Source organism: Dufourea novaeangliae, unplaced genomic scaffold (assembly GCF_001272555.1).
Source record: "Dufourea novaeangliae isolate 0120121106 unplaced genomic scaffold, ASM127255v1 scaffold368, whole genome shotgun sequence".
NCBI classification, from domain to species: Eukaryota; Metazoa; Arthropoda; class Insecta; order Hymenoptera; family Halictidae; genus Dufourea; species Dufourea novaeangliae.
Genome location: NW_015374246.1, coordinates 46,530 through 59,994, shown reverse-complemented (window position 1 = coordinate 59,994; position 13,465 = coordinate 46,530). Strand labels below are relative to the sequence as shown.

Here is a 13,465-nt window from a genome sequence, read left to right as displayed (position 1 = left end):
CAAACCGTAGATCCTCGAGTCTACTCGTTTATTCCGCGACGTTGCACGCAGAAAGACGTTCGTTGACGGATCTCGCAGGAAGAAATTTTGAATTGCGACGGATTCCGTAATCCTGGGACACTGGGAGACGTCGGTGAAACCGCCGCATCGGCGAATTTCGGAATATCCTGTCGCAACGACGACGGTTCGTGACGAGCGTTCGTGAAATTTCGAGGATTGAATTTTAGACGGAAACCGGGCCGCGCTGGTAGCCGCGGAGACGTTCGGATTCGATGAAACCGTGAAACGTGCTCGATGAGAGAGACCTTTCCCCCCAAGCCGTACCAATTTATTCCATAAACACAGAGCAGGCGGTTTTATTCGTCGCGGTAACGGTACAGTCCTCCCGCAAGGATTTGTAAAGATTCTCTGGCCTTGCTGGCATTCCGCAACGAAAGCAACGCAGCGCAATAAATGCCACGCAAATACCAAACTGGCTTACAGACGCTCCGCTGCGCTGCGCCGCGTCGCCGGAACACGATCCCGTGCAAAATGTCAAAAGCCGTACGCCAATAAATGAGGTGCGACCTCTTGCAAATCTTCTCCCAATTAGCTCGCTGATACGAGATCAATCGCATAGGGACCCGCGCGATTAACGACTGTACATCATCTTCCGTAACTATTGGGTAGATCCAAAAGCACGCGTACTGCTATTACCCCTCTCACTGAATCTTTTTAGTACCTTGTAGAAACATTTTTTTTCGTAGAATCAAGAATCAATAGTTATTTTAAGACTGCCTAGAACATTTTCTAAATATTCTTTCTATAAACAATATGTTTACTCGCGATAAGTAATGAATCAGTAGTCGGAGTAACACCGTTTGTCTAATGTTTGAACGTCATTTAATGAAGTTTCGTACTGCCAATCGTCAAGAAATGTTCAAGATATTGTCGCTAAAGTGATAAAGTATGCGTCTATTGTAATATAAAAATGCAGTTAGTAGGTTAATAACCGCGATAGGAATATCAAGTTCGGTTTAGTATACGAAAAGTTGCTAGACGAATATAAAAAAAAATTAACAGAGAAATATAAAATGAAAATGCAAAGTTTAAGGAGGAAAGTAAAAGGGATTTACGACGTCCGAATGGTACGCTATATGTCGCAACACGTGATGTTCAATGCAAGCCAACGTACACGATGCCTCGATGATCCTAGCAAATGTAAAGAAGTGTACGGAATCAGTGCGGCACGAAATTCTAGGACGATTTACGGATGATCTAACACTTACGGACAACGGTAGTGTATAATAAAAAGATCGCGGGAGAAATTTGCGAAAGTAAATGTCGCATGGTTCCGGGAATTCCAAGAAATCGAGTCGACGAACCGTGCACGATGAGATCATCATCGTGAATCCTTAATGGAAGCAGAGGAACGAGATCGAGCGATGACGAAAAAAGAACTGTTTTCGCCGTGATCGATAATCCGTCGCGTCGCAAGTAGGGAGGGTTCGTCGGTGGTCAGACGACGAGTGTCTCTTAACCACGCGTCGAAATCTCCCGCAGTCCCGGCGGATTGCGTCAAGATTACGAACGATCGTACTGTTTCTGAAGTGTCCGACACAAATTTATTGTAAATCCAAGCGTTTTCTAGTTGCACAAGCGTTTTCTCGCTTGAACGGATCCCGTGCTCTTGCAAGTCTTTTTACGTAACGGAAGAAGAAAGTACTTTGGCACGAGCCACATAAATTCCTCGAGAATTGAGAGCCGGTCGGTTTCTACTCTTTCATACCCGGATTCGTTTTTTTTTTATTTAACACACGGACAGCCAATAGCGGAAAAGTATGGTTTATACAGATTATTTCTCTCAGCAGTGAAAACACGCGTTTTAAAAGCTTGATGTTAATAACAGGCGACTACATGTTCGCCAGCTACGTGATATTCTCTACAGACAACGCCAGGTGTCTGTATGTTGATACAAGAAACAGTATTTATGTATTATCAGCTACTTATAATTGAATGTAACACTTCTGCTAGTTTAATAATTCGTCATAGCAAAGAAAATGTTAAAAATCAGCGATTCTATTTCTCAGGAATGCAGGTTACACGAAGAAGTAAAAGAAGTTTCGAAAGATAACAATAACAGTTATTTTGCAGTCGGAACAAGAAACTATTTAAGAAAATAAATCATTTCAATCTTTATATCTGTATAGATTGACAAGAACTGAATGACTGCGTAGTGAAGTCATCGATACTGTTGTTAATTAAAACAGTTAAATGTTTGCATTAGGTATCGCGTTACAGGCAACTCTAGGTTTATCCGTTTGTAAACTTTACTAACGATCGGGTTGTCTTACCGACACAAGCAACTACTACTCGCTTCCAGTGCGCTGGAACAAGTGAGCTCTACCGGTGACGGCTAATTTCACTTGTCTGCCCGTTACCGACCGTATCTACTTGGCTCCCACAGTGGCGCCACAGTAGCGGGAGAAAGAAACACGTTGTTGGAACTAATTTCCCTTGTACCTCTTTGGATAACATATTAACAGCTTATTTCAATTTGCAGCGCAATGATGAAATTTACGTGTCGATTAGGGTCAAATACTTGTATGGAAATTTCAAATTTTTAAAACCTGTAAACACCTCTATCGAAGAATACGATTCAGTGCATTATTTCGTGAATGGCTCCAAGGATGAAAGATTGATCAAACTTGCAACAAGTGGCTATAAAAAAGACCTTGTTTCAAGGCTGACAGGAATAACCAACGAACGGATTCTGGGAGTGGAATTATTATTAGACGCGATGTAATCCATCGATGCTTAAGGAAACTGGAATCTTTCGGTAGCTTCGACGTAATCGAAACCCAAGAAGGAAAGTATTTTGCAGAAAGTTTAGCGTAGTAGCATGAGTTCATAGTGGCAAATTCCTATTCCCACTTTCTCTTCTTTTCCTTACAAGTGACAAGATTATATGTGACGACATGTTTCGAACCTCTGGTTTACAACAAAATATACAACAATATTTATAGTCGATATTCTATACAATCATTAATTTAATTCTGACCCATTAGAACCACCGACGAAGAAAATGAGTTACTGGATGTTTCCTTTTCGAAAACTGATTTACAAAAATTGATTGTACTACTAGTGTTTATAAATAATATATAATAATACGCATAGCACAAGAATTCTTCCATTACCGTACATGTGTACTAGGATCCGCTCAGGTACACAATTTTGCGATAGTCATGCCGCAGCAATCATAGATGAAGTTAGCAGAGATCATTCTATCGATGAAACACAATCCAGAGAACGGTTCAGGAGATGGCCGGGTTTCCGTGATAAAAGGAACGGAAAGAAAACAACTTTACCAACCGCGGTAGAATGTCCCTGATCTCTCTTCTCCTTTCTCGATGGAACCGAAAGCGAGCTATACATATACCACGAGCCTCCACAGCTCGAACACCATTCGACGGCTTGATCCCCGCTGTAACAAGACTTCGGGCCAAGTAACGGTAAACTCCATATCGCATCGTTCTTAGTGTCCTATTCACTCTGCGCTCACTCTCGAATATTTTTTCCCGTCCACTTTGAACGGTTATTCATCCTGCAACCACACCTCCGTTCCAGCGACTTTTCCGATGCTTTAAAGTTGTACTTCACACAGCATTTCAACTTCGAAATTCAATTTCTAGTCACACCTCGAACTACCTTGAGTGTTCGTTCACGGTTCCTTAATTTCTGTTTCTACCTATGCCATTCGAATTACGTAAGCAAATTTCACGACATCGATCGTACAATTTCGAGTTGAAGTTTTCATGATTTATCAGTGTTCATTCTCAAAAGCTTCTCTACGTACGACCGTGGTTTTGTTTCGTAATATACTTTGCGATCAATTCATCCTCTATCGATTATCCGAAAAAGGTTCGTCTTCAACACGCTTCTTCGATTCATTCCATAGGCATCATTTATTCTTAATTCTTTTGCCAGTCATTCTGAATGGACGTTCATCGTCCTTTACATCCAGTTCCTACCTCAGCGAATCAAGTTACGTAATCAGTTTCTGCGACATCGTATCTTTTCGAGTTGAAATTTTTCGGATTTTTCAGTGTTCTCGCTCTCGAGGTCTTTTCCATCGACTTTGAACAATCGTTTCTCGTTCCGTAACACCTTGAGCCGGCCACATAACCGTTCTTGCGTAATAAATCGCCGACAATTTAGACACAAAGGACTCGCGCGTTCGACACGCTTCTTCGATCGGCGAAATGATCCGAGCGACCAGGTGGTTTTTTTTTTCTTTCCAGAATGGCGCCGCGGCGGTCAGACTTCAGACGCAACGCGCGTTTCCGAGCGCGAAACGTCGACCGAACACGGCTGGATCAGATAAAGCGTAACCCACTTTTTCACGGTGCGGCACACGTTCCGTGGAAACGTTTTCCGAGGGACGCGGGCGTGCTCGCTCACTCGCACGCTTCGATTTATACGAGGCCGAGAGTATTGTTTTAACGGTTGTCGTGTGTCGCCCGGCCGGGCACAATAAAACTACCAGGCCGAGATTCGCGACGGGAACAACCGGAAATAATAGCGTTGTACAGTCAGGAGCCGCGTGGAGAACCAGAGCAAGCGCGAGAAGCGCAGAACAACGAGGACGCCGTAAAAGGGACGTAAAACATTCTGTCAGCGCTGCCGGAGCTACTGTCTCTTGGAACGATTATAGTTCGTCCCAGACAACAGAGACCTCGAATATTTCGTCCGTATTTAGGTCTTTCAGCCCCTACTACACCGATGCGCTATCACTTATGTTTCCAAATAACAGACTCGTTGAAACACTTACGCGATGCAATTTTTCCCCTTCTTTTCTTTTCGTTTCCTTACGTACGTTCCCCATGCAATCGACCCCGAATCGACTTTCCGAATCGTTGGCAACGAAAATAAAAATCTGCGCGGTGGTAAAACCCGAGGAAAATTAAAGGGGCTCCAGCTGCGATCATTCGGCCACCTGTTGCCCGCAGAAATTCGATAGACGTACACAATCGGTGGAGAGAGACACCTCTTTGCATAATTCGTTCATCTTGTCGTCTCCCTACTACTTTATCGCGTGGTTTATCGCTTGTTCTCTGAATAACGGGGTCGTTGGAATATTGCACGAGGCGGAAAATTGGTTTATCGAGTGTTCACGAAAATTGTTTTCTCTCCCGTGCGTTCAAGCGAGTCGCTTTTCCGAGTCGTTGGCAACGGAAATGAAATACTGCGCGGCAAGAACCAGGGATGAAATAAACGAGTCTCTATCGGTCACCATTCGCCCACCTGTTGCCCGCAGAAATTCGCCGACTGGTACTGATTTACGGATGGGCCATTAGCGGGGAACGTTTTTCCCCCTGCTACTGCATCAAGACGAATGGCGGAACCGATGGAGATCCGTGGGATTAAGGACTCACCTTAGCGCAGTTCTCCTCCCCGTTCCTCTCGTGCTTCTCGAAGCTGACGAAACGGTTCTGAAAACCGAGAAACGTTCACGTTAATCTTCATGGCTTACGCGTTGAATTATGTTAAGAAAAGAATAGGATGGTCGTTAATGACAGAAACAGCGTGGTACATCGTGCGTTCGCGCGAGAAATGATCGGTGTTTTAAAGGAGATATCAATGAAACAGTATCAACATTTCGATCCCCGCGACAACAGGTATGGACAACTCACCTTTTGGTTCAAAATTCAAATTTAATAGTGAAATTTTCAATGAAATAAATTTGGTTAATGTCCACGAAATTCGAGAAACTTAGTTAAACGTGGTCTAATAGAGCTTTCATTTTGTAAAGGAGAAAGTTTTCAATCCTGTAGAAGATTTATGATCACTGGTCCAGCAGACAAAGCGTTAACTGTTAACACGTGTTGCTTGGATCTGTCCCAAAACTATTTCGAATTAATAACATCGATGAAAACTACCGATCTTCGGATTTTCATAAGCCTATTACGGTACAACTGATAAAGTACAACCATAGACAAAACCCAGAAGGAAAAATAATATGGTATGAGGAAAAAAAATTTACTACGAAGAGAAAGAAGACAAAGCACCAGTAACAATAATGATAAAATTACTGAGTCACCGTGACAACGCAGACTGTATTTATACGTCGATGATCTAAGAGTGCCAACTAAGGTAGAAAAAAAATTTAAAGTTTTAAAAGTGAAGACGCTTTGTCTGGAACAGTTTTCCTATCTTCGTTCCCTTCGATTTGCATTCATATAATCATCGTAGCACAACCAAGAGAAGACTCGCGAGAAACAGTTCTCCGACAACAAACACGCACCTTTCCGTATAGAGAAACGGTAACGGATGAACCGTTCGATTTTCCTCGATCGGTTATCTAAACATACTACCGGCGAGACCGTAAACGCAGGTGTGACGCAACCAATGAAAGTAGTCAGTAAACGAGTCGTCAGACCCGTGAATATATGTATATATCTTTTGAGCTCTCACGAGAGAAAGTTACAGATAAGAAGACTTCCTCCTTACCCATGATCTCTTGCGCCACGACGAAGCGATGGAACTTAAGATCAAAACATTTTTCAACAATTTTCTCATCCGCCCGCGATCCCCGTTCCTGTCAGTCATTTCGCTCGCGTCCTAAGGAATCTCACTGTCGAATCGCTGCAAGTTACACATCGAAGAATATCACACGTTCGATGAATCGAAAAGTGTTTCGCTGTCCAACAAGGGCACGGTTGTTCGCGACGAAAACTGCTCGCGAGGATCGGGGAAACGCGGTTATCCGGAACGAGTCGACAAGTGCGCACCGCGAACGCGACTAATCGCTCGGTTCGCGTCGTGCAACGCGACCACGCCAATTCTAGGAATGAAAAGCGTTCACCGTGCTATCTTACCTCGGCGGTTTTGCTGATAACGTTCACCGACAGCCTGAAACGTAGAAACGAAACGTGACATCAGATACGGTTTAAACGGCGGCGCTGGAGAGGCGTGGAATTTAATCCTTCGTCGCGAACAAGGGTTGAAACGGTCCAAAAAATCACACCTAGATATCCATGGTGATTATTCGTGACAAACTGCTTTTCTTTAAATGGCGCACTGATGCTCACCGTTGGTCGAGACGCTAACATATTTTTCAAAGTGCTTAAGCTCACTATTTATTTACTAATAAATATTTTTAAATAAAAAAAGTACCTTATAATCGAGAAACAGCAATCTTTGAAACACAAACACATTTTTTGAAAAAGGTCTCATGGGAATGCAATTTTTTCTCAACTTTCCTATTTGCATTCAATATTTTGCGAAGAAAATCGCTCACGCGTATAACTAATTTCAACCCCTGATCGCGAACATCTTCCAAAAAGTTACAAATTCCAGAGACAATTATCCCGACTGTGGATCGAATGTAGTAGCATAAAAATTATTGAATCAAATATAAGGAGTGTACAAATCGAGGTAGGATAGTACTAATGATAGAACATATACTATAAAAAACTGAACAAGGCGTTCAAGGCTCTTAGCATCATCAGGATGATGTAACTAATTAGTCTTTCAACACGTCCAAAGGACACAGTTCTACGTCATCGAAACCACAATGCTCCAAAGCTTATCGTATGCACGAGCATTACACAAGTTTTACTCGTCGACATTCGTCGTCGGTAAGCGCCGCGAAAGCCACGAAACGTTAAAGGAGATGAACACAAAGGTCGAACGATGAAAGTGCACCGGACCGCGACCGCGGTAGGTAGGTAGGTAGGTAGGTAGGTAAATAGGTAGGTAGGTAGATAGATGGAAGCCGCGGCGCGTAAAAAATTTAGTCCACCGTCCGAGGATCATCGTCTTGATAAGTTTTTTTCGTCGGTCTTGTTCCCGTCTCTCGCCACGAATACCCTCTTCCGGTCTCGGTTTCTTATCGAGATAAAAGCTCCGGGAAAAATTGGTCTGTCTCGACGGGGAAAAGGTCAACGAACGAGGTAAAAGTTCGCCTCTCCTCTCAGATTCCCAGGAATGGGGAAGACGACTAATTTCGGAGTGTATGTCGATACTTACGTGCACGATGCCCGCGGTATCCGAGGAGGTCGCCGTGGCTAGCTGGTTCCGGTTCTCTATGACCGTCTTTATTTGCTCGAGCACCTGCAAACGAACGAACGAACCGCGTGTACGCTCGGCAATTATCCACAATGCTACCCGTAATTATCGTTTCTGTGGAACCCCGTGGCCCAGATTTCAGCTCCGACGGCTCTATTAAAACGGTAGTCCGGGAGAGAAAAAAAAATTCGCTTCCAAGCCGACCGTTTCCGTTTCAAAGAGCACTCTTGCGGAGTCTCCTTCGGTAGTTCTTTTTCGGTCTCGTTCCGCGTTTACCCGGGCTTCGCACGTGCGCAATGGTAAAATTGCCTGGCGAAAATTTCACGCGCGTTCCGCGGCTTTCTGTTCGTGTACCTTTCGTTGAGCCTCCTTAAGCCGCGTTTAAATGTTTGTAACTCCGTGCAGCATAAAAATTCGTTTCCATTTAGGATGTATTGGTAAATTTCGGTGGACCGTAGAAGTTATTCAAGAAGCATTTAGTTGTCTCTTGACCTTTCTAGTCCTTCTCGAAGGACGCTAGAAGACGTTAGAGCTCTTCCAGTGGTCCAGTAAATGGTATCAAAGTGCTCGGGTCAAAGATGGAAACGGGAAAGGAGTGAAGGTGGGATGAAGATACACAGAAATAGCAGACAAGACCAGGTGAGTGTTTACTTCAACCTTTGGGGTACTTCAGAAACCACTTTGGAGTCCAAAGATCAACAACACTGAAGGTTTCTCCTTTAACGACACTATATGTTACGTATCCTAATTAGTAATACATGAAATCCGAAGAAAATTTGTCACAAAACACGATTACTGTTATATTTTGCAAGTCGTTCAAAACTTTTTGACTGGTACCGTAACTGACTGACTAATTAAGTGTATAATAAATACTGGCTAAATTTACGGAATATACACCAAGTTTGCCATTGCACACGTACGGGCTAGGATTTTAGAGTATACGTATACAAGAAATGTTACCCGTAGAGATATCCTGTGCCTCTGTACGACGTGCTGATTGTAGTCCTTGTGCTCGATCTCGTTGCTCTTTCTCGTTTGCCGTCGCTGGAAAATAAAAAAAGAAACGGAACAGTCACGATGGCCCGGTGTCACGTGCTTTTCTACGAACGTGAAAACAACAATTCGAGACTTTCCTCGTGTATCAGAACGGAACGCGAGACGCTTTTTCCCCCCTCGAGCCGCGAATAGAAAGGATCTGGCTCGGCGATTCTTCGTTGATTCGCGAGGTTTACGGGACGGGCCATGATCCCGAGGCGAAACGACTCGTTCGCTTTCGAACGAGATATAAATCTGCCCGGGACATGTAAATTCACACCTGCGCCGCGAATAAATGGGCGAACCACGAGATTCGCGTGCAACGATTTAACTCAACCTTCCAAGCACTTTTTGTTTCCGTATTCGTTTTACTAATGATTCTTTCATCTAACTGTATCCTACAAAGATCTGTATTTGTATAAATCCCAGTGTATTCACGTTTACTGAAGCAGAATCCTCACCACATTAATTTTGCGTAAGTATATGCAGCCTAAGAAAAACTAATCCTGCTGTGCATACACACTGTCACTGGCTAAAATAAAAGTACGAATGGGATAGATGACTGAAGTGTGCGTCGAAGAGAAATGAATGAGATCAAGTGAATGAAAGAGGCAGTCAGCAGTAAATGATACAAGATGGATCAATTAAGAAAAAGTGTTCGTTCGTTGTTCCCAAAGACAAATAACCAAAGAGTATAATAAAATGTGACCGGAGCAATTATGAGGAATTCTAACGCTAGATCGCTGATGCCTCGAGTGACCCAAGCGTTGGTCTCATCGCTCACAGAGGAAATTGGAAGACGAGTCACGAGCCGATCCTGGACACGTGTAACCGCCTTAACTCGATTCACGCGTGCTCAGAATACCGTGGTCGACATTACGCTCATTGGATAACGAGAATAACGCCTCCACCGCGCCTCTGTTTATCACTCCTCACCAGTGATCGCGAATTACGTCGATCACCGTGAATCTGGCACGATTGGTTTCGAGCGACCAGTGACCAATGAGTCGCGTTTCGTCGTCACGAAGAGATTCCTTTCCATTTCGGTTTAAATGTAACTGAAGTACTTTCAAATAAATATGCAATATTATCTTATATGTTAGCACTCGGCAAATTTTTTAATAATTTGCACTATTTATATATAAAAGTCCCATGTCATCGTCTATATTTCTCTAATTTATTTTCAACTGACCTTCAATTTCTGTTACTCTCGAATCAACGTCTTCCAAGAAAAACGCTTTCAAGAACAAGAGGGACATTCACGATGTTCATCAGCTTCTTTGTCTCAGACACGGATTTTCATCAACGGTAACTTTACCAACATACTTCTTTCCTCCATTCTAACTTTCCCTAATGGCAACGAAGTCTGATCCTGTATATTTAATTCACCCCTACATTCCTATTCTAATTTATATACTATTCTACCTCATTTTTATTCCTTAGTCTTCTGTTACTCTCGAATCAACGTCTTCCAAGAAAAACGCTTTCAAGAACAAGAGGGACATTCACGATGTTCATCAGCTTCTTTGTCTCAAAGACACGGATTTTCATCAACGGTAACTTTACCAACATACTTCTTTCCTCCATTCTAACTTTCCCTAATGGCAACGAAGTCTGATCCTGTATATTTACTTCACCCCTACATTCCTATTCTAATTTATATACTATTATACCTCATTTTTATTCCTCAAATTACGTATTCGATTTTAAAGGTAGCAATCATTCCTAATACGAGATTTAAGTCTACCACAGCTCGGCGTCATGCAGTTTTTACGTCACTGGTGGATCGAATACCAGCCATCGGTAGTCCCCGTGACAGTCAACGTGTTAACCCTTTGGGTACATTTGACGAGTGAGACTCGTCATCTGCTTACTTGGGCGAAGTTACGGTGGACGAGTCTAACTCGTCATCTGAATTTAAGACGCAGGCGTTGATAGCGAAAAATTAAATCCGTCCCATGGGCATAAAAATCTTCAAATAATTCAGTACTCAAAGGGTTAAGAAACACTGTACCGCGAGAGAATACTGAAACTCGATTCCACGCAATTGATGGCCCTAACTAGAAGGGTTGTGAAGACGCGGAGGGTTAGAAAAATTCTGCCAGACGCTCGCGCTCACGGTCCCGGAGGAATCTCGCCGCTTGGCTCGTGAATAAAGAAGGTACCGACCTCGAGGGTGGCCAGACTGGCCAGCGACGAGAGGGGCCGTGTGTGTGGCACCTCCCCGGGGAAAACGCTGTCGTGAGACACGGACAATTTCCCGGTTCCTCCTCGTAGCTTCACGTAGGACTCTTCCATGCCCGGCCTCCTAAGGAACACACTGAAAAATAAACACAAAGGGATCGTCAGCGGACGTGGAACCGGCTCGTTTATTTGCTCGGGACGAGAGCCACCAGGAGAAAGAAATGGCCGGTGGATCTCCTCCCGGACTGTGATAGGTAGCCTTGCGAGCGGAGCAACATTTTACTCTATGGTGTGGCATGAGAAACGAGAGATGGGAATTTTTTTATTTGAATAATATATAGGGGATTGGAACAGGTCAGTCGGATGTTTATAGAATTACTATGATCGAATTGTTGTTTGAACATAATAATCATGGTGGAAGATTTTTATTTATAAAAATACGCAATAGTTAAATAAAGAAAAATGGAAAACAGAAGACGAATATAAATGTGTGGTACAAAGAAAACTAATGTAGTGTGTATTTACTAAACCAAAGAGAAATGTGGTTTTGTAGTAAAAATACTAATGTTTTATTCAATGCATAATGAGTAGTTCCTAATCATGGATCAAAGTTTTTCAATCTGGATAACGAAGTTTCCTGCTCACGCGAGAAATAAATGGTAATTGCTTTCTTTGTTCATCCCCAGTTTATTGAATTATGAAGAGGAACATCGAAAGCACGATTGAATTCGCGATAAATTGAATTAATCCGGAGCGAATCAGTCGGTCGACTTGTCCGTGAACGGTCGCAATCGAATTACGAAAATAAAGGACAGTAGGTCACAGCCGACGTATCGAGTGTGTGCGAGTCTCGTACCACGGCTTAACACGCAAAGACATCGTGATCTCTCGTGACACGGCGCTGTCGAACTGACCGGAAAAGGTAAGATAAAATAGTGAAGTTAGTAGCTTAATTACTCAAGTAATCTGTACCAAGTTTTATCTAGTTTCTTTAGCGAAATAGAGTCGATCTATTTAGACTGATTAAGCGACTCTAATAATTTAAGTATACTTTTTGAACAATTTCATTCTCTCTGTGAACTAATATTTTCGTCAACGTTCATACCACGCTGTAGAATACCAGTTCTCGTCCGATCACTGAAGTCAAGCAGCGTTGGGCGCAGTTAGTACTTGAATGGGTGACCGTCTGGGAATACCGCGTAATGTTGGCACTATTTTTCTTTTTTTACTTTTTTGCGAAAATAAAAACTTGCAGATATAGGAAAAGTATTTTGATCTAATTCTCATAGATATAAGATATCTTGAAATTAGTACTACTATCAAGATGGTATGTGGATCGTATGTGGAGACATAAATCATACAGGCAGAACACTTTAGAAGTAGAAACAGGGTGCCAGACAGACACCAGTAATCGTCGTATTCAAAAGTACACGTACTCAAAGAGTTTTCAAATCTGACTTACTCAAAAAATAATTATAAAGGTATTTGCATGAGGCAACTTTATTCTACCCTTTCATTCTATTTTATCCCGCGGAATTGTCAATACTTCGACTGTAAACTACTAAGAACAGGCCACTCTGTATACTACAGATATTCGATTACCTTAACGAACTCACCTTTCTGGATCACAGGAGTCGGTGAGCAGCTCGCTAGCACTCCGGCTGCGAGCCTCTTCCGGACGCCCCGCAGGATGTCTGTCGGTGATGTCCTCCCGTGGGAGCCGCGTGATCTCTGCATCCCTATCAGCATGGCTAGAGACCAGTCTAGGATCCGATGCGCCACGACTTTTCCGCCGAAAGATTTTCCTCAAGCCTCGAAGAGGATGGAAACGCCGTTTTTTCGGCTCTGCAAACAATAATAATTGAAATAATCACATCTCAATTGCACCATAAGAACTTCATAACAGAATGTGCCAAATCCGAATATCAAATATCAAGAAATTCCATCTAATTATGTGAACGAAACGGAACCTCGAGTAGCTTATTTGGAAAGTGCAGTTAATGGAATATTATTCGTACGGTCAAGTACTCGGCTCCAATTTCGAATACCCAAACAGCTCCAACGTGACCGCAGGGAACCAGACAATTAGTCGGCCCGATCTCACGTGAACTTTCTCTCGGAATTGCGTAACGTGCTCGCTCTATCGAGCGACGGTCGTATTCGGCTCGAACGGATTCGAGTCTCCGCGAACCCGATA

The 13,465-nt window shown here is 43.1% G+C and overlaps 1 protein-coding gene across 1 annotated transcript in view; it reads right to left on the bottom strand.

Moving 5' to 3' along the window:
* The window catches only part of LOC107192508, a 52,947-nt gene that overhangs the window by 22,750 nt on the left and 16,732 nt on the right, over positions 1-13,465 (bottom strand). Inside the window, exons 3-7 of the mRNA XM_015581787.1 lie at positions 12,885-13,113; positions 11,254-11,404; positions 9,010-9,093; positions 8,011-8,094; positions 5,415-5,471 (exon numbers count right to left, since the gene is read on the bottom strand). Coding sequence (XP_015437273.1) covers positions 5,415-5,471; positions 8,011-8,094; positions 9,010-9,093; positions 11,254-11,404; positions 12,885-13,113 — 605 coding nt within the window. The remainder of the gene's footprint in view (positions 1-5,414; positions 5,472-8,010; positions 8,095-9,009; positions 9,094-11,253; positions 11,405-12,884; positions 13,114-13,465) is intronic.